A 22,179-nucleotide genomic window follows, 5' to 3' on the forward strand; every position below is an offset into this window, starting at 1 on the left:
TTTAAATTACCTTCAAAGTAATTGCATTATGATTGGGTTATTAATGTTTCATTGTGTCACAATGTTCCCATGAACGATTGGTTCTCCATCAAAATGTCTGCGGTCAGTCTGCCATTTGAATGGAATTTGTTCAGCTATGACTTATAAGTTGTTTTCAGCTACATGAACCAAAAGTAAACATGACCAAGTGACAATGATCACGTTCCCCTGCTCAGACGTTGCATGCATCAACCAATGGTTGCGTATCCACCTCATCGACTGTGTCATCGACTGACAGATTGCTAGTGTATGATGTGGTTAGCTGATACTTACACACACACGTTCTTGTGTTTCCACATCGTCCACACTAAATTGTGGAAAGACTGGTTGCATAACAAGTTTCAAGTTGCATTTGTCACATGCACAAGTACAGTGAAACGCTTAACTTGGAACCCCTTCCCAACAGTGTAGTATTCAATATCTAAATATTAGAACAAAAACGACAGGAAAAATAAGAGGGGAAGAAGAAGATAATAACTAGAGAATGTAAGCTGTATACAAGGTCGGTGCCAGTACCAAATGTACAATGTGCAGGGATACTGGAGTGGTTGAGGTAGATACAGTTTGTACATGTCAGTAGGGATTAGGAGAAAGTGGCTGGTAGCAGAATAAATAATAATAACACAAATAAAAAAACTATAGTAAAACAATATCGTAGCAGCATAAGTGCTGTGGGTGCCTGCGTCGTGGTGAGTGTGTGTGTGTATGTTTGAGTGTTAGTGTGTGTATGTTTGAGTGTTAGTGTGTGTATGTTTGAGTGTTAGTGTGTGTGTGTGTTAGTGTGAGTGTTGTGTATGTGCAAGAGTGTCAGTGTAGGCGGCTGGAAAGTAAACAGTGCTGGAAAGTGACTGGTAGCAGGAATATATAAATACTTATGGTTATATACTAATGGTAATATACAGTATAAGTACACTCCCATTCAAAGGTTTGGGGTCACTTAGAAATGTCCTTGTTTTTGAAAGAAAAGAAAAACACATTTTTTGTCCATTCAAATAACATCAAATTGATCAGAAATACAGTGTAGAGATTGTTAATGTTGTAAATGACTATTGTATCTGGAAACGGCAGATTTTTTTATGGAATATCTACATAGGCGTACAGAGGCCCATTATCAGCAACCATCACTCCTGTGTTCCAATGGCACGTTGTGTTAGCTAATCCAAGTTTCATTTTAAAAGTCTAATTGATCATTAGAAAACCCTTTTACAATAATGTTAGCACAGCTGAAAACTGTTCTTCTGATTAAAGAAGCAATAAAACTGGCCTTCTTTAAACTAGCTGAGTATCTGGTAGCCTAGTGGTTAGAGCGTTGGATTTGTAACCGAAAGGTTGCAAGATCGAATCCCTGAACTGACAAGGTAAAAATCTGTCGTTCTGCCCCTGAACAAGGCAGTTAACCCACTATTCCTTGGCCGTCATTGAAAATAAGAATTTGTTCTTAACTGACTTGCCCAGTTAAATAAAGGTAAAATAAGATCTGGAGCATCAGCTTTTGTGGGTTCGATTACAGGCTCAAAATGGCCAGAAATAAAGAGCTTTCTTCTGAAACTCGCCAGTCTATTCTTGTTCTGAGAAATGAAGGCTATTCCATGTGATAATTTACCAAGAAACTAAAGATCTCATACAACGCGATGTACTACTCCCTTCACAGAACAGCGCAAACTGGCCCTAACCAGAATAGAAAGAGGAGTGGGAGGCCCAACTGAGCAAGAGAACAAGTACATTAGAGGGTCTAGTTTGAGAAACAGACACCTCACAAGTCCTCAACTGGCAGCTTCATTAAATAGTACCCGCAAAACACCAGTCTCAACGTAAACAGTGAAGAAGCGACTCCGGGATATTGGCTTTCTAGGCAGAGTTCCTCTGTCCAGTGTCTGTGTTCTTTTGCCTATCTTAATCTTTTCTTTTTATTGGACAGTCTGAGATATGGCTTTTTCTTTCCAACTCTGTCTAGAAGGCCAGCATCCCAGAGTTGCCTCTTCATTGTTGACATTGAGACTGGTGTTTTGCGGGTACTATTTAATGAAGCTGTACATTTAAACAGGAGTAATAGTGACCTGTACCAGGATAAATAGATAGATACTAATGGTTATGGTAGTAATAAATCCAATCAATAATCATTATAGCAGCAGTGTGTGAGTGTGGCATCAGTAGTGAGTGAGGGTGTATCTGAGTACATGTATGCGAGTTGGCGTGTGTGTGAGTAAGAGTGACATTGATGGTGTTTGTATCTGAGTGGGTAGAGACCTGTGGATGGGCACAAACTAAACACTAAAGCCGGGAACTAATTTCCATTTAGTATTGAAATAAATTACAAATAAAAACTTGAAGCTGCAAGTAACACTTACATTATTAAAGTTTTTGTAGGGTAGTCTGTGGGAGTGGGAGAGCAGTAGTTATTAGCCATTTAACATTCTTATGGATATAAGTGGTTTAGGAGTCTGTTGGTATGAGCCTTGATGCACCAGTAACCCCAGCCGGACGGGAGCATGGAGAACTGTCCATGTTTCGAGTGGCTGGAGTCTTTGAGAATTTTTCAGTCAGTCAGAATGCTCTCGATAGTGCAGCTATGAATGTTTCTGAGGGGCCACGCCAAATCGTTTTAGCCTTCTGAGGGAGAAGAGGCACTGCCGTGCCTTCTTCACGACTGTGCTGGTGAGATGGACACTGAGGCTTGAAGCTCTTGACCCTCTTCACCGTTTGCACCCACCTCCTCCCCATTTCAATAATGCACTATGGCGTGCAGCATAATCCCATTGCTGCAATCTCGTGATCCTCTTAAACTGTTAGTTTGAGAAACCGCAGACAAACTTTGTGGAAAAAATTTTGGTAATTATATTTCATTAAGTTACTGTGCTCTCGTCCTCGTGGCAAGGTGACTTACATAACGTACTTTGATCACTTTAGCTCATGCCAAACCATGATCACTTTAGCTCATGCCAAACCATGATCACTTTAGCTCATGCCAAGAACCTCATTTGGGTGGGTAAATGCAGAATTATAACCAAGGTTTTGAACTGGCAACTGGGGGAGGGCTGCGTGGGTGCGTCCCACGCCACTGTTTGCCAGTCCAGTACCATCATTCGTCATCTCAACTGTCAATAGCAAATCATTACCCTTTTTCCATGTCCTGTATTGCGGTTGCCAGTTTCTCCGCTATCACTGTACTGCAGTGTCCATTGTTGATTTACTTGTGCAAGATAACAACAAAGGGAGCTGGATATTGGGTAAATCCATTTGAATTCAATCACTCTTTGACAGCACCCCTTCTGATTTAAACAAAATCTTCCATACACATTTGCCAATTGTAAAAGTGCTCAGAAAGTAACTTTTGGAACCTGAATGCCAAAACATTAAAGCGATAAAGGTGCTCAAAGTGGACCTGTTTTGCATACCATACCATACCATAAGACATCCATGTCTTCATCCCTGAAAAAGATCAATGTTTGTGTTTGATATAATTTAAAAGCTTACAAACAGAGTTTTCAAACTGTTTTATAATTTCTTGTAATTTTTTATTTTTTTTAAAATATCGTAATTTTGTTATAACTTTAAATGTCAATTATCTAAAAACAAGTAAACTCCGATTTTCTTTCTCCATATTCACTTATGTTGTAGAATGGGCCTATCCCTGAATGCCATTGCTTTGGCATAAAAGGTCCAAAAGGTCACTTTCTGACCCATTTCTTCCATGGGCAAACATGTATAAAAGGGATGCTGTCAAAAAGTGATGGAATTCATATGGATTTACCCTACTGTTTTAAGAGACTGGTGTCCAGGCAAACTATAAACTTCTTCTCTCTACTTATTCTTCCTCACATAGGACCTAACTGATCGGGTCTCTTTTCATATTTCTTTTTAACTCTAAGGGAAAGTGCTATATGAATAAAGTAATGTGTATTTACAGGACAGTTATACAGTGCCTTGCGAAAGTATTCGGCCCCCTTGAACTTTGCGACCTTTGGCCACATTTCAGGCTTCAAACATAAAGATATAAAACTGTATTTTTTTGTGAAGAATCAACAACAAGTGGGACACAATCATGAAGTGGAACGACATTTATTGGATATTTCAAACTTTTTTAACAAATCAAAAACGGAAAAATTGGGCGTGCAAAATTATTCAGCCCCCTTAAATTAATACTTTGTAGCGCCACCTTTTGCTGAGATTACAGCTGTAAGTCGCTTGGGGTATGTCTATCAGTTTTGCACATCGAGAGACTGAATTTTTTTCCCATTCCTCCTTGCAAAACAGCTCGAGCTCAGTGAGGTTTGATGGAGAGCATTTATGAACAGCAGTTTTCAGTTCTTTCCACAGATTCTCGATTGGATTCAGGTCTGGACTTTGACTTGGCCATTCTAACACCTGGATATGTTTATTTTTGAACCATTCCATTGTAGATTTTGCTTTATGTTTTGGATCATTGTCTTGTTGGAAGACAAATCTCCGTCCCAGTCTCAGGTCTTTTGCAGACTCCATCAGGTTTTCTTTTGGTCAGGTTCAATTTTGGTTTCATCTGACCAGAGCACCTTCTTCCACATGTTTGGTGTGTCTCCCAGGTGGCTTGTGGCAAACTTTAAACAACACTTTTTTTATGGATATCTTTAAGAAATGGCTTTCTTCTTGCCACACTTCCATAAAGGCCAGATTTGTGCAATATACGACTGATTGTTGTCCTATGGACAGAGTCTCCCACCTCAGCTGTAGATCTCTGCAGTTCATCCAGAGTGATCATGGGCCTCTTGGCTGCATCTCTGATCAGTCTTCTCCTTGTATGAGCTGAAAGTTTAGAGGGACGGCCAGGTCTTAGATTTGCAGTGGTCTGATACTCCTTCCATTTCAATATTATCGCTTGCACAGTGCTCCTTGGGATGTTTAAAGCTTGGGAAATCTTTTTGTATCCAAATCCGGCTTTAAACTTCTTCACAACAGTATCTCGGACCTGCCTGGTGTGTTCCTTGTTCTTCATGATGCTCTCTGCGCTTTTAACGGACCTCTGAGACTATCACAGTGCAGGTGCATTTATACGGAGACTTGATTACACACAGGTGGATTGTATTTATCATCATTAGTCATTTAGGTCAACATTGGATCATTCAGAGATCCTCACTGAACTTCTGGAGAGAGTTTGCTGCACTGAAAGTAAAGGGGCTGAATAATTTTGCACGCCCAATTTTTCAGTTTTTGATTTGTTAAAAAAGTTTGAAATATCCAATAAATGTCGTTCCACTTCATGATTGTGTCCCACTTGTTGTTGATTCTTCACAAAAAATACAGTTTTATATCTTTATGTTTGAAGCCTGAAATGTGGCAAAAGGTCGCAAAGTTCAAGGGGGCCGAATACTTTCGCAAGGCACTGTACATCATGGGAGCATAATCTACTTCCTATGAGCTGCCGATCTCGTTTTAGTCTACAAGGACAGTCATAAATAACTTTAGCCTCCATGCACATGACTTCAACTTGTCAAATTGTGCCTCCAATTAGGAAACCAAGAGGTCCATTCATCCCCTATTAGCTCAGCCAACCACATTTCCCATAATGGATGTTACAATCTCTTTCAACTGATCTGGTTGCTCTCACATGGACCTCAGTCTGGTTTCACATCATTGCCAGTCTGTAGCAAGTCTGCTTTAGGACTATTGGGCTTAGACTCCCATGCCACAATTGTATATATTTTTTTATTTCCTGTTCCAGTAACAGAAATGTTTTCCCCCATATATCGTTTTTCACAGTTCATTGTACATACTGAGGTGACCTCTCCTCACTAAATTGGCAACCTAATTTTATTTCACGGCATCCCATAAAGCACAAAATGGGCATATAAATTGAAAATGCAGTGTACATAAACCAAAACACTTGACACGTAGTTATAAATATGTAATAAGTGACTAGGAGAATAATTAAGTGATAATGCCCGAGAAGCCAGTGTTTGGAGGATATATTTGTGCGGGTGTTGTTTCATCTCGGGCCAGCAAACCGTGCCAATATATCCTCCATACACCGGCTTCACGGGCATTATCACTTTTATGCAACGGGTTACCAACATATTCAAATAATGATTGACATATTTCATTAAAAACGTTATTTGGATTAATTAATTCATACTATTTCATCCTTCCACAAGATATAGTCCCGACACAAATCTGGGGTTGCTACCGAAGCAGTCTGGATGTTCATTCTATTGGTTCGGTACCTATGGACTCGACCCAGTCGAACAGACTGGGTCGAGTCCATAGGTACCGAACATAAAGACTTAACGACTGGGTCGAGTCCATAGTTCAGTCTTTTTGTTCGGTACCTATAGACTCGACCCAGTCGTTCGTTGTAAATGTTTCATTGTCATTCTAGCTGGCAAAGGTTCTTATCCCTTGCTTGCCAGCTAGCCAACTACGGCTAATGTACAGTCACGTCAAACAGTGCAGCCAGAATAACAACTGTAGTTGTATTTGCATTTTTTATGCTGTTTTCTAGTGACATTTATTGTGACTTCCATAACAATGAGCTAATGAGACGCGATTTCGCCTGAAATAGAACATGTGCTCACTCGTCAGGACACTTGTTCAGAGGAGCTAGCCTACAACACAGCTAACACAATCACTTCAAACTGAAGCTGGAAAGACCGCAAACTACAGAAGCTGCACTTCGTTTTGTTTGACCTTTTTTCTATTCGCATTTCTTTGTATATATCCATAAAAATGATGCAAACTGATTCATGAGTTCGACTGGCTGAGAAACGCTGCCTGCCTGTCTCTCGTCCCGACTCGCTCATTACTACCGGACAGCTGGAGATGGAAATTGAATATTGAAACAATGTTGCAAATGTCGGAGAGACAGACAGCAAGGTTTCAACAAATTATGTTTTCTTGATAAGTGCGTGAATTAGACAATGTTCCTGTCCTGCTAAGTATTCAAAATGTAACTAGTACTTTTGGGTGTCAGGGAAAATGTAAAGAGTAAAAAGTACTTTATTTAGTTTAGGAATGTAGTGGAAGTAAAAGTAAAAATCGTCAATAATATAAATAGTAAAGTAAAGTAAAGTACATATACCCCAAAAAACGATTTAAGTAGTACTTTATACCCCTGGATTTAGCTGGTGGTAACGTGTGGAATAGACACCGGCTGGAATGCGGTTTAACCAGCGTTCAGCATTCGGGATTAGACCCAACCGTTGCCTAATTAAAAAAGAACAAATCCATTCATGCAATGTGCATATGACATCATGTTCATAGGTTAAACACCGGCAAAAAAAATGTAATAGACATATATGACCACATGTCATATCCTCATAACCATTACTTGTTAAAAAAAGAAGTTAATTTAGTTATTTATACATGTAAGGACCTAACACAGCCCATTTTTATATAGGGTGCTACAGCTGATCATGTGAAAGATTGTATAAAGGTTTCATGTGAAATTTGCGTGATCGGGCGGAGAAATTGACGTAATAAGGCAAACTGTCCAATAGCGGACGCTGTTTTGCAGCCTATATGATTCTACAGTAGTTATATACTAGGGATATGACCTATCGCCTCTCACTGCAGCGGTGAACAGTTGAGAAACGAAAGCTAGGGGGACTGTTGCAAAAAAGCGATTGATAGAAGCAAGAATACATAAAACAATCTTCCTTTTGAAGTTATATTCTTTTGTAGTATAACGCTCTACAAAATCAAATAAGGTCTGTTCAAAGAGGGGATTGCTCGAAACGAAGATAAGGGTTTGTGTAGCACGCAAGTTGACTAGCTGTCTAGCTAACGGTTGCTACGGCAAAACTGAATCACCGTTCTAACTGTTACTGATTGATAATCGACGTCGCTGATTTATCGACGTGCGCAAGTCGTCTTCGAAATCGGGGTGGTCGACAGTTCGCCATCCAACCCTGTCTTCCCCCTTGACGCAGTCCGAAGAGTGTACTGGTTCAGAGAATGCTAAAGAATGAGTCAAAGGGATACCTTGGTTCATTTGTTTGCCGGAGGGTGAGTAGCTATTATTTGCTGGGAATAAAGTTAGCTAGGCGACACAACATTTCGTGACTGACTTTTATAGTCAAAATTAGCTTGCATGGCTATCTTGGTGAAAATAACACCAATTTATTCCCAACATTGCCATTTTCCCAGGCGCGCGTGCATGTTACATTAGCAACTGCACTACCCGACCCATCCTCAGGCAGCAGCTAGCCAGTTGCAGTATCAAAGTAGGTACCACGGTCTAGCTAGCTAGGCGCTGGCCACTGCTTTTGTAGCCTAGTGTCAACACATCAGAGACATTGCAGTACTGTCCGATGTTGACTTTTTTAACACACACGACAATTATTTCATTTGACAGAAAACAGGTTGACACCCACGCATCACACTCCTCCACAGTGGTCGTGGTTTGCCCTGACAGATGAGAAGGCTCGTGAATGAAACATCCATGACGCACGAGCCTTTGTTGTTCTCGAGCAGCGGTTGACCGATTAGCTATAGCTATGTCGCCGAACAGCATGATTACATTTCTTGACACATTTATTTAGCATTTTATTACACCGACAAAACACCTGTATAAAACACACATTTGTAAAGATGGAGAATATGCCCAGGCCTACAGGATTCATACACTGTATCAACTGCTGCCACACCATTCCATAGACTGGAGAAAAAGGTCAGGTCAAAACAGTGTTGTAATCATTAATCCGAACAGGAATAATGATGATTGCACTATAATGATTACATTATTCCAAACAGTTGGAACGTTTTACAACTAAAACGATAGTTTTCTATTGGACAAATTCAGGTAGGTCCCTCCCCGTTTCGTTCCATCTGCTTCCGTTTAAAACACGTTTTGCAACAAAATTGGCGAAATGAATATGCCCCTAGGTAGCCTACAATATGTTAGTTTGACTGACACACACGGTAGGCTATAAGTAAAACTCAACGCCACAATGTAATTCACATCAGCGGATGATCTCCCAGTGTTTATTTCATGTCATTCTCATTGTCTAAAATAAAACTGTAAGAATGTCTCAATTGTAAACGTTGTCAACATACTACCTGCGTGTTTCCGTTCCTGTAGTGTATATTATTGGAGACATATGTGTCACTAATTTTCTAGATTTGCTACATTGTGGTAGACCTTTACACTCAATACATCATGCTGACACAGGGGAAGTTGAAAGGGTTAAAGGGCACCTGTCTGTAGTCTAGGCTGTGGAAAATTGACTTGTTATTTGTGTTGATTCCATTTCAGACTGCTCCAAGTAAATTGAGATTGTAGATTTCACCAATGTGCTTAGGGGCATTGAAATATGACCAGTTGGTTATTAGAGCCATTCTCGCAATTGGACACTAAATATGCCTACTTATCACGGTAAATCTAATTCTAGTATGGTTTTAGGCGCAAGTCTTTGGATGACACATTCAGAGGAAGACAAGATGCTGCTTGATTCCATTGTAGTGCCAGAACAGTTTTCATTTCCTCTTTCTTTCTTATCTTTGTTTTCCCCTTTTTATGTTGTTTACTTTGTCAGTCAGCCTCTTCTTTTCTTTCAGGCACTCTGCAAACTTTTAAAATGTCAGCATGTAAGGCCTATCTTGCCAAACCAGAATATTTTGTATCTCCTTCATTGGGCTATGAAAACGCAATGTTAGGGGCACAAGTTGTGACAAAGTTACTTCAGCGAGAAGCAAATAATTACAGTCCCCTTGATATTTCTCACAACAGGGCTCAAGGCCTGTGCATGTTAACTCTTACTGCCTGTTGTGTACACACACACAGCAGCATGGAACAGCCTTCTGAATCTAGGCCAAAGGTCACTCTTGACTGTATGTGGGTTAGTCTGACAGAGAGCTCAGCCTGTAGCAGCCAGTCAGCACTCACCATGCATGATACTCACATTCAATAAACCTAACCTACAGATTATATACACAATGGTGACTATTTTCAGGAACCATTCCACTATAATTGTGCCTTGTAGTGCGCATTCTACACAGCCCTGAGCCCATGTTGAGGTTCATTTGACGAATATTATTGAAAGAGGAGCTGGGAAAGCTTGTAACCTAGCAAACACAGGAGTCACAACACATGAATAGTAACCCTCTTAACTCAGGGGAGGGGGGGGGGGGGCAGACATACAGACCATGTCAAGGTGTTACAGGCAAAAGGGCCAGCACCTCAGTTTGCACATTGTCACAGACAAGTTAGTCCAGTTCAAAGTCTCCCAGGCAGTGGGTTGGCCCTGGCCATAACGGTTAGACTATTTACAGTTGCACGTTTTTATGTTCAATTCAAGCTGAATGTGTGTCAATAGGCTGAACCTGACCCAGATCCAGCTGCTGCTAGCATTGAAAATCAGCTGGTTGTTTCCAGAAATACCAGGTCTAGATGTGGGTGGTTCTTACTCTACTTCTCCACTGCGTTGTTGGCCCCAATAAAATCGGAGTTGAATGATCCACCATTCACTTCAGGAGATTTTATGCCAGTCTTAGTATCACTAAGCTTCACAACGTTAAAACCCCCCCACAAGCAACAAACTAGAATATAGCTGTTTGTTTGGTAGCACTTTCAATTACAGCACAGAATAAAGTAGTTAGGCCTATAACATGGGAATAAAGTAGTTAGGCCTATAACATGGGAATAAAGTAGTTAGGCCTATAACATGGGAATAAAGTAGTTAGGCCTATAAAATGGGAATAAAGTAGTTAGGCCTATACCATGGGAATAAAGTAGTTAGGCCTATAACATGGGAATAAAGTAAAGTTTAGCACAGTATTTACTGTACTTTTGGCTATTCTGACCTGCCCATCTTCCTCCCCTACTCTTTCTCTCTCTCCCCATCTAGGTGTGGGGGCACAGTGGGTGCTATTCTGACTTGTCCGCTGGAAGTAGTGAAGACCAGACTCCAGTCCTCTCATGTCACCTTTTACATCTCTGAGGTGCAGCTCACCACCGTCAACGGGGCCAGTGTGGCCCGCATGGCCCCCCCGGGACCCTTGCACTGTCTCAAGTAAGTTCACCAACACACAGGGGTCACAGAGAACATCCTACACATTATGTGAGTTTACAGGGTTTGGTGGGTCAGTTCTATTTTCATTTCAGTTCCAGACTATTCAGGTGATGAACTGAAATGTTTGCACTTACCACAGAGAATACACACTGTCTACTCAGTGAGGTTGGAGTCAATTCTTTGAAGTTTAGTTCAGTTCCAGTCTATTCTTGGGATGAGTGGGTGTTTATGGACATTGCACAGACAAAAACCATGTGGGTCAAATTCCGACCCAAAATGTTCACGTGTAACCTGATAAACTCTGTTGACATCAGTGCAGGGTTTCCGTGACCCCAACATTTATTGTCAATCTGATCTCTTATCAATTCAATTAATCAATTGAAAACTCACAACGGAATGGAGTTAAAATAGAAATCATCCTAACCCTTGTACCAGCAACTGGCAAACCAATAGCAGACATTCCTCCATCATCAAACGATCGCCGACCCTCTCGGGAAGAGTTTATATCTGGCTGTTTCACTGTCAAGGCCACCTACAGTATCGTACCTGCCCTTTAATACCATTACCGAACACCCTATGACTCAAAGATGAGTTACTGTAGACGGGAGTGTTACCAGACAGAAACATGTTTCAACTTCTCCTTTTTCATGGTTACGGAGCGGCCATCTTTTATTGTCCACAAAGGTCGTTAATGAAAGAGCCTACTTTACCCTGTCTAAATTGTTTTTATTCATCTAGGAGAGTCCTTCCCTGCTTTCATCATACTATGTTATGACTGAATCTTCACCTGCATTCAGCATTTTGATCGCAGGAATATGGATCTCCCTTACAGTGTCCGACATTAACGATGCCCCGGGACCAGTAAGAACATGTCGGGCCAGTGGATCTTGTCGGTGCATTTTTGCATTCCAGTTCAACATTTACCTGCTCTGTCGCAGTCTACCATTGAAGACTACAGTCGTGCTTTTTGAATTTGAGCAATACGATTGGCCGTTCGTTCAAGCTCCACCAAGTTCCCGCAGTCAACTGCTCGAGCACTCAAGCAGTACAGAAGTTAATGCGTTCACACAGCACACTCAAGCTGTCCAGAGCAAAAAGACTTGCCCATCAATCAACTCGCTGAGCTTATTATTTTTTTAAGGAAAGTGATTTACAAAATGAATTGTGAACATACTAGCAATATGCTGGCTACTGTTGATTGTCTGCAAAAAGAAAATTCCAAAAAGACACATTAGCATTACTCTTGCCTAGCCTACTGTAGCCAGGTCGCTATCTCTTTTGGAACGCAGTTCTCTTAAAGGGGCAGCGTCCTATTTTTAGATCAAATAAAAATATTTTCAAAATGGCATACTTTACAAACAATGAATACAATGCAATTCTAAAGAATGGAGTAATGACTTTGCTAAATTATATTACACAGCTTTTTAATACATAACCAAATGTTGCATGTTAATAGCTGCATATTGAGAGAAAGGATGCCAACCTATAGGCTCTGTATGATCCCAATTAAAACCACACCATGTCCGGGCCAGTAGAAATTCTGTTTGGGCAAGTAGATTTCTGGCCAGGCCAGTGAGAGAAAGTTTACGTTGGACCCTGCCCACACACAACCACATAGCGGGAATAGCTTCTAGACATTATTTTGGTAAAACACATCTCAGATTGGGGATTTAGCCTTGTTTTCATAATTTCCGATAAGGCAAAAATATCCCTTATCATATTGGACAAGAACAAGTTGTTCCATAGCATGCTTAAATCTGCCTCTCGCTCACTTGTAAAAATAGGAGAACAGAAGGGGGAGAGGCTTAGTGTGGTTCTGTTTTGGTTTGCTTATACCGACAGCTGTTAACATGCCCTCATCTTAAATATACCCCACCGAGGGGCCTGGAGGCACAACCTGTTTCACAACTGGCGTTATGAAGGGAGCATACAGTAAGTGAGGGGTAATGGAGGCTTGAGCGTATTATCTAAAAATACTGGGCCATAGACCTTGTAGTTGTATGGGCATACAGTGCATTCGGAAAGTATTCAGACATCATGACCTTTTCTAGATTTTGTTACATTAATGCCTTATTCTATAATGGATTAAAGTTTTTTCCCCTCATCAATCTACACACAGAACCCCATAATAACAAAGCAAAAACAGTTTTTTAAAAATGTTTGTAAATGTATTAAAAATTGAAATTTAGACCCTTTACTCAGTACTTTTTGAAGCACCTTTGGCAGTGATTACAGCCTCAAGTCTTCTTGGGTGTGACGCTACAAGCTTGGCACACCTGTATTTAGGGAGTTTCACCCATTTCTTCTCTGCAGATCCTCTTAAGCTCTGTCAGGTTGGATGGGGAGAGTTGCTGCACAGCTATTTTCTGGTCTCTCCAGAGATGTTCGATTGGCTTTAAGTCCGGACTCTGGCTGGGCCACTTAAGGACATTCAGAGACTTGTCCCGAAGCCACTCCTGCATTGTCTTGGCTGTGTGCTTAGGGTCATTGTCCTGTTGGAAGGTGAACTTTTGCCCCAATCTGAGAACCTGCTCCAGAGTGCTCAGGACTTCATCAAGTACCTTGCTCTGTTCATCTTTGCCTCAATCCGGTCTAGTCTCCTAGTGCCTGCCACCGAAAAACATCCCCACAGCATGATGCTGCCACAAATGCTTCACCGTAGGGATGGTGGCAGGTTTCCTCCAGATGTGACGTTTGGCATTCAGACCAAACAGTTAAATCCTGGTTTCATGGTTGGGAGTCCCATAGGACGGCGCACAATTGGCCCAGCGTCTTCCGGGTTAGGCCAGTGTAGGCTGTCATTGTAACTGACTTGCCTAGTTAAATAAAACAATAATCAGACCAGAGAATCAAACTCCAAGGGGGCTGTCATGTGCCTTTTTAACTGAGGAGTGGCATCTGTCTGGCTACACTACCAGAAAGGCCTGATTTGATGGAGTGCTGCAGAGATGGGTGTCCTTCTGGAAGGTTCTCCCATCTCCACAGAGGAACTCTGGAGCTCTGTCAGAGTGACCATCAGGTTCTTGGTCACCTCCCTGACCAAAGCTCTTCTCCCCCGATTGCTCAGTTTGGCCGGGTGGCCAGCTCTAGGAAGAGTCTTGGTTTAAAACTTCTTCCATTTGAGATTGATGGAGGCCACTGTGTTCTTAGGGACCTTCAATGCTGCAGAAATGTTTTGGTACCCTTCTCCAGATCTGTGCCTCGACACAATCCTGTCTTGGTGCACTACGGACAATTCCTTTGACCTCATGGCTGACACGCACTGTCAACTGTGGGACCTTATATAGACAGATGTGTACCTTTTTCAAATCATGTCCAATCAATTGAATTTACCACAGGTGGACTCCAATCAAGTTGTAGAAACATCTCAAGGATGATCAATGGAAACAGGATGCACCTGAGCTCAATTTTGAGTCTCATAGCAAAGGGTCTGAATATTTACGTAAATAAGGTATTTGTTTTTTTTATTTTTAATACATTTGCAAAAATGTCTAAACCTGTTTTCACTTTGTCATTCTGGGGTATTGTGTGTAGACAGATAAAAAATGTATCCGTTTTAGAATAAGGCGGTAACGTAACCGTGGAATAAAGGAAGGGGTCTGAATACTTTCCAAATTAACTGTATTTGTGGGTCTCAATGAAATACTGTAACGGTCGTCGTATGAGAAGGTGTGGACCAGCATGGTAAGTGTTCATGTTATTTTTATTTAAACTGCACACAAAACAACAAAGGGAATGAACAAAAACGAAACAGTCCTGTCAGGTGCAGAAACACAAAACTACTACCCACAAAATCCATGTGGGAAAAAGCTGCCTAAGTATGGTTCTCAATCAGAGACAACGATAGACAGCTGCCTCTGATTGAGAACCACACCCAGCCAAACAACAAAGAAATACAAAACATAGAAAATGAACATAGAATGCCCACCCTACTCACACCCTGGCCTAACCAAAATAGAGAATAAAAGCCTCTATGGCCAGGGTGTTTGTCACGGGGGACTAGGTGTGTGAGGGAAGAATCAGGCGCAGAGAGTTCCATAGGAAGAAGTGCACTTTAATATGGCACCAAAAGCAATGCCCACAACACAGGGCGCAAAAAATATGGACCAACCCAAAACACAGGGTACCAGGTCCGGAGCACGAACACACCTAACAACACAAACGCGTAACACAAGAATAATCCCGCACAAAACAAGGGCGGGTATACTAGCTTTAAATAAGGAAGCCCATCAGGCAAACACAAATAGACACAGGTGCAACTAATAAGACAAAACAAACAGAAAACGAAAAAGGGATCGGTGGCGGCTAGTAGGCCGGTGACGACGACTGCCGAGCACCGCCCGAACAGGCAGGGGAGCCAACTTCGGCGGAAGTCGTGACAGCGTGACAAATACATTGTCAGAGAATCTATCTTTTCAAGGAAATTAAATATTACACTAGTTTAGTATAGTGTCTGTAAATAAATATTGATAAAGATGTGGAGGGTGCTCAACCAACGTGAGTCGAGGTACAAAACATAAAAAAATCCTAATTGAAAAGAAAAAAGGTACAACGTGCACACATAGGTTAGGTTTCTATGATGAGCGAGCTTTGCGCCGTTTCATTTTCACGAAATATTGATTTCCCATTTATTTGTCTCTGCCTGCTAATCGTCTTCTTAAAGGCAGGCTATATCCTATATGCAAAGCGTAGCTCAAGGGAAAGTGCAAGTGTCCGCTGTCATCATTCTTGCTGCTTCAAGTTCAGAAGCTATATGTGCAAGATCATGTGCGCGTGTGTGGTCTCAATTAAATAGTAGGCTATAGCCTACGCGTGGACGAAGAGGCACGGGACAGTTATCTTTTCAAGGAATTGTACTTACTAAATACGATTGGGCGATAGTTGACTACATTGCCTAGAAATAATAATTGATCACCCAGATTTGTCTTGGTCTGAATAAATCAAACGTAGCTCAAGATAAATTGCAAGTCTCTTAAACCCTTTTCAGTCGATTTCGCGGCCCCGCTGAATTCTAATTGGCGTAATAAAAAACATAAAAATCTGTCTGTTTAAGTTAGAGATTGCATTTTGGATGAGTCTCAAACGATCGTATCCGCCGATGTTGCCCTTCCGCATCTGCGGTGAAAGGTGGCAGAGCTACAGCGGTGTTTTGTCGGACCATGAGACATCCTTTAGCGCCTGAACGGTTTTGCCCAACAAAATATTATGACCCCTCTATTCTCTGATATAGCCCAGTAATACCGACAGCCTAATATAATTGGCCACGAGAATTTCTGGTAATTTAACCTATTTCTATGGTTATTTTTGCTCATTTTGATGTTGCCTACAGGGCACAAAATTGCTGGGACTATGGCTGCCAAGTGAGCTGTGTCACAGGTGCCTAAAATAACATTGCGGGACTGCGATTGGGTTCGCGACCAGTTCTTGCGGTAGTGAGTCGGACAGAAAGCCAGCGGGTGCGGTATGGAAAGCTGCGGGCGGGAGCAGGATGAATAAATCCATCCCACCCAGATCTCTAGCTGGAGGCTTGGTTCCGGCTTATCACAGCTCCGCTGCAGTGTTCTTGGACCTGCTTCTCTCCAGTCTTTCCCTCAGTCAACCTCCATGCTTCCACCTTCGGGAAGCACTAGCTGAAACCCAACACCACCACTAGGCAGCACAACCCTGCCGAAGTGGGTCAGCAGCGTACGCAGCGCTGGCCAAATGAGCTGAGCTCTGTGGCTGCGTAGATATGAGGGAAGACGCTGGAAGTCTTCTAGAACTGTGTTCATAGTTGAATTCACAGTTGAATCTAGTGTCCTTAATCCTTGATACAAGGCTATTTCAAAGCAGTGCGCGTGTGCTATCTCGGTGGAGTAGGTTAATAGTGGAAATAACCTTGGCTTGAATTCAGGCTAGTGAGTCCTAGGGTGTAGGGTAGCAGCAATGTCAGGAAATGGGGTAACATTTTGTCATGAAGCTCATACACTGAGTGGACAAAACATGACAGACTGACCAGGTGAAAGCTCTGATCCCTTATTGATGTCACTTGTTAAATTCTCTTTAATCAGTGTAGATGAAGGGGGGGGAGACGGGTTAAAGAAGGACTTTTAAGCCCCGAGACAGTTGAGACATGGATTGTGTGTGTGTGCCATTCAGAGGGTGAATGGGCAAGACAAAATATTTAAGTGCCTTGGTATGATAGTAGGTGCCAGGTGCACCGGTTTGAGTGTGTCAAGAACTGCAAAGCTATTGGGGTTTTCATGCTCAACAGTTTCCTGTGCGTATCAAAAATGGTCCACCACCCAAAGGACATCCAGCCGACTTGACACAACTGTGGGAAGCATTGGAGTCAACATGGGCCAGCATGCCTGTGGAACGATTTCCATGCCCTGACGAATTGAGGCTGTTCTGAGGGCGAAAGGAAGGTGTCCATGTTTTATACACTCAGTGTATAGGCTAATGACACTATAAACACAGCATGAGCACAATCCTCAGCCATTACCATGTTACATAGAGCAGCTACTCGCACTGCGTGCCCTCACAATGTCATGCTGTCTCCATTGGAGGCCCGCCATCTATCTTCACTGTTTGGCAAGCCGCCTAATGCTACTCTCTTATTGCTCGTCGCCGATGACACAGCGTTACGTATCAGGTATATTGCCCTGTAGTACATTTCCTCTCGTTTTAAATCCCCATAATGTCCCAATGTCACACTCCCACAGACGAATGCTGAGATGCGTCATCTAATCGACTGCGTCATCAGTTATATTGATCCGTTTTTACACGTTTTTGGTTCCTTCCATTTGTGACTAATATTGTAATACACAGATGTGTTTATGGTCCATTTCCTGATGCTGTGTGTTATTGTAAAATGGGACATAAATGCATCGGTATATTAGTTAAGATTTTAGGCAAAGGCCGATGTGCTATGGTCATGGCAGTCTGATTATACACATTGGCACTAGCCCACGACTGGAGCACTGTCTTGAAATCCATATTTTCTTATGTTTCAGCATAATGAATAATTAGCTCTTTGATTTAGAACTATGCTAACTGACAACGCCCCTCTCTCTCTCCCTCCCTCTACAGGTTGATACTGGAGAAGGAGGGACCCCGCTCGCTTTTCAGAGGGCTGGGGCCCAACCTGGTGGGTGTGGCTCCTTCCAGGTATGACCTCACTTGTGCAATAATTATCCTTCCTGTTGTGACTTCTGCTGCTATTTTCTGTCTTTCTTGTGTAGGCTACTTCATGGAGCTTTTTTTTCTAACAACTGCAGATTTCAACGTGGGTGGCGATGTAGATTTTATATTCTATTCAGCTGGGAAACAGAGATAATTACGTTTGTCTTTGGTTTTCCATCATTTGACCTCCGCTTCAGAATCCCTTTTTTGTTTTAAACCACAACCCTCATCGGAGGACAAGATGATTACCACAATTTACGTTATTTTTCATTACACCACACAGAACATAATCTTTGTTCCATGAAAAGAACAATACATGATTGCTACCGAATCTCAGTAAAATTCCGCTCCTGCCCTGTCCTCATTTTCCACCTCCACCGGGGCATTATTCATTCTCCCTAGTGGTAGAACCCAGACAGAAAGGAGACCGTTCTAAGTGTGAGCCATATTACGCAACAGCAGCCTCCGGGGTCCAGTCTCTGTTAATCAGAGTCACTGTGAGCAGAGCAGCGGCCGTCCACTGGGGCTGCTGCTGGGTCATGTGACTGAGGGTGTCGCTGCCGAAGCAATCGCAATGCCGCGGCACCATTGGCCCACTCTGTTGTTGTGTGTTAATCCCCCCTTCCCTGGGTGAGATGGTTCTTTCTGTCTCTGTTTATCTTACACATTTTTATTTATTTTTTATCTCTGTATATTTCTCCATCTGCGTTTCTTTCTTCACCTTTCTGCATGTAGATTATCTCTCTCGCATTCTGTTTTTCTCACCTTCTCTGTGGCGGCGTTATATGCCCTTTTTGACGGTCTGCCCTGTTTCCGGCTGTGTATTTTGTCTGTCTAGGCTGTGCCTGTGAGTATGCAGAGTCTGAATAGTGTATGTGTGTGTTTTCCCGTCCTCTGTGGAGTGAGCTGCTCTCCCTAGCTGTGGTGGCTGGCTGCCTCGTGACGGGCAGGGAAGAGAGGGGATGTTATGTAAAGTCTGCCTCAACACTGCAGCAGAGCGAGACCAACAGCAGGGCACACTAAACTTGAGCATGCACATGCCTTTGCCACACTGCAGGACAGGAGAGAGGGAGGTAGTGAGAGAAAGGTGAAAGACTGACCTGAGCTCAGACTGCCTTGGAAAAATACTGAGGAGGAAAGAGTGAGAAATGCAAGGGGAGAGAAATAAAACTGCAGGCTTCCTCAATGCTGGACTGGGACTGAGGAAAAAAAACAAAAAAAACTCTTCACCCAATACTGCCCACCAGCGACATGACACTAACCAGGCTTTGCCTACAGTAACACAGCAGGACACCTCTTCTAACCAGACTTTGCCCACAGTAACACAGCAGGACACCTCCTCTAACCAGGCTTTGCCCACAGTAACACAGCAGGACACCTCTAACCAGGCTTTGCCTACAGTAACACAGCAGGACACCTCGTATAACCAGGCTTTGCCTACAGTAACACAGCAGGACACCTCGTATAACCAGGCTTTGCCTACAGTAACACAGCAGGACACCTCGTATAACCAGGCTTTGCCTACAGTAACACAGCAGGACACCTCATCTAACCAGGCTTTGCCTACAGTAACACAGCAGGGACACCTCATCTAACCAGGCTTTGCCTACAGTAACACAGCAGGACACCTCATATAACCAGGCTTTGCCTACAGTAACACTGCTGCTGTGTGCTCTAGCTGTGGACAGATAATGGCTGATTTGCCTCCCCTTGGCAGCGGGCTGTCGAGCTGAGCATCTTGTTGGCCATTAGAGCATGGCTGGATGGTTGGCTGGGCAGTCAGCTGTTCATCCAGAGCACAGCACACACTCAGCATCACAGGCTTTAAATCAGTCCATTTCACCATCACTAAGGTCGGCTGTTACGTAATGCTTACCCTCTGACAAACGCACACTGAGGGCGACGTGAGCGAGCCAAGTGCAGTTGGTTGTAAACCCCCACAGTGGAAATGTCTACTTGAGTAATCCTGTGATTTGAGTTAAGTAGAGAGAGTAGGAGTTGCAAGGGCAATAAATCTCCAGCTAGAGCAGGGCATGTGATCTGGGAGTGGAGATGTATGCGCTACGCAGGAACCCTCCTAATGGACCATTACATGGGCCTAGATGGAGGTTTAATGTGGGTTGGTGACATGGGGACACAGACACAACTACCCAAATGAAGGCAACTGGTTTCAGTGGAAATCGCTCATGTCATCAGTCCCAGGCCATTTACTCTGTGTCAATTTGGACAGAGGGGACGCTGCCTGTCATTTATACTGTGCCATTTTGCCCTAATCTCACAAGAAGGAAACGTTTTTCGTTTACTGTGTTGGTATGGACTATCGTGACCCAAGAAAATATTGTTTATTGGAAACGGCCCAGAGTTCCGGTGTTACCGGTTTGATTCACGGTATCCTTAGCTCCCATCAATTTCCTCCTGTTTCCACAGAGCCATCTACTTTGCAGCTTACTCCACTGCCAAGGAGAAGCTGAACGGTGTGTTTGAGGCTGACTCCACGCAAGTTCACATGGTGTCTGCAGGCCTAGCAGGTAACAGTCGTTCCACAACCCCCCCCGGCTGTCTATAACATCTGGTCAGTGCAGTTTCTACTGGTTGTTGCTGCTTTCAAAGTTCCCTTGTTTAGACAATTGATTTCCAGCAACTTATTTTATTTTGACGGATTACATAGAAACATCAAGGGGATATTGTTTATTTTTTAATATTTATTTTTTGTTTTTATTTTTACATTGTGTTATGGGGTGTATGGAGTTGCTGTTTTCATTTGAAGATAATTAAATGTTTTTAGAAACATTGCTCTAGCTTATATCCAGCTACGGCTATGTGCTAGACATTGCCACTATATGGCATACCTTGTTGTGGACATTTTCTTGTGTTTTGAATATCAACCACAGATGGTTTGTCCGAAAGCACAATTGAAGACTTTCAGGATCAAACGGTCAAACCCCATTTTATATTTATAGTGACAGTGAAGAGGTTACGGTTTATTCTGCTCTTCAATATTGGAGTTCTTAAGTTAAGATGTGAAAAGAAACCTTTTGTCAAAGCACTTAGAAAATACAAAAAAAAAAGTGTGAAAAGGACAAAGCACACAGTTAACTGTTGCATTTTGTAAGAACTGCCTCTATTCATATATTTAACTGCTCTCTCTCTCAATAGCTTTTACACTCAGTGAATAGACCCACAACTGCTTTGTCTTTAACCTACAATGATATACAGCCAACATGGCAGAGGCTCAACATTTCACTACATACCACTATAATACTTACCAGTAGCTGGCTGGTCCAGCAATTTGAAAAAAGAAACATCCTCAAAGTTTGGGTTGTGCTTTCTGTCCCACCCCCACTTCCCCCAGTTATTTTTCTCCTTTCCCCGTTTCTTCATTTGTCGTCTCTTTTGAGGCTCTTCGGAGGACCCTAAATCGTGTTGACGTACCAGTTGGTTGCTAAACAGTGAGTGTGGCCCTTCACACGCTATCTGTGCTGTGTGTGTGTGTGTGTGTGTACAGTAGTAAAGGGCCCCAGGGTGCTAACATGTCAGGGGCCTCACTGCGGGAGGTCTCCTCGCCTCGCGGCTACACGTCGGCCGGACGTTGTTGGGCGGACGCCTCAGGTAGCACCCCATTTCCTTTCACTGGTATGACCATTATGCTAATGATGATGATGATGATGCTATTGATGCTAGTAATAATGATGATGCTGATGATAGGTCACGGCCAGCTGGTTTGCAGCGCTCGTATCTCCTGTAAATTTAATGTGATTGCGCCGCCTTGATACACTGCCCCCCACCCCCTTTTACCAGCCTGTTACACCCTCCCCCGCCCCCACTGTAAAAAGGAAATGAACATCACACTTTGATTTTCCTTTAAATCGGCATATGAAGGGAAATGCTAATCATGTCACTATTAGAGGTTTGAGTGTCCTTATTTGGCTTGTCCATTCAACATCGTTAGTCTTGAACAGCGAACACAGCAGACGTAGTAAATCTGTCGTTCACGTGT

The 22,179-nt window shown here is 42.7% G+C and overlaps 1 protein-coding gene across 1 annotated transcript in view; it reads left to right on the top strand.

Annotated features, from left to right (window-relative positions):
• Positions 1-7,553: 7,553 nt before the first annotated feature.
• The window catches only part of LOC115114239 (solute carrier family 25 member 36-A-like), a 32,076-nt gene continuing 17,450 nt past the window's right edge, over positions 7,554-22,179 (top strand). The window contains exons 1-4 of the mRNA XM_029642319.2: positions 7,554-8,013; positions 10,854-11,018; positions 18,090-18,167; positions 20,610-20,710. Coding sequence (XP_029498179.1) covers positions 7,973-8,013; positions 10,854-11,018; positions 18,090-18,167; positions 20,610-20,710 — 385 coding nt within the window. The 5' untranslated portion in view covers positions 7,554-7,972. The remainder of the gene's footprint in view (positions 8,014-10,853; positions 11,019-18,089; positions 18,168-20,609; positions 20,711-22,179) is intronic.

This window comes from Oncorhynchus nerka, linkage group LG9b, assembly GCF_034236695.1.
Source record: "Oncorhynchus nerka isolate Pitt River linkage group LG9b, Oner_Uvic_2.0, whole genome shotgun sequence".
Lineage (NCBI taxonomy): Eukaryota > Metazoa > Chordata > Actinopteri > Salmoniformes > Salmonidae > Oncorhynchus > Oncorhynchus nerka.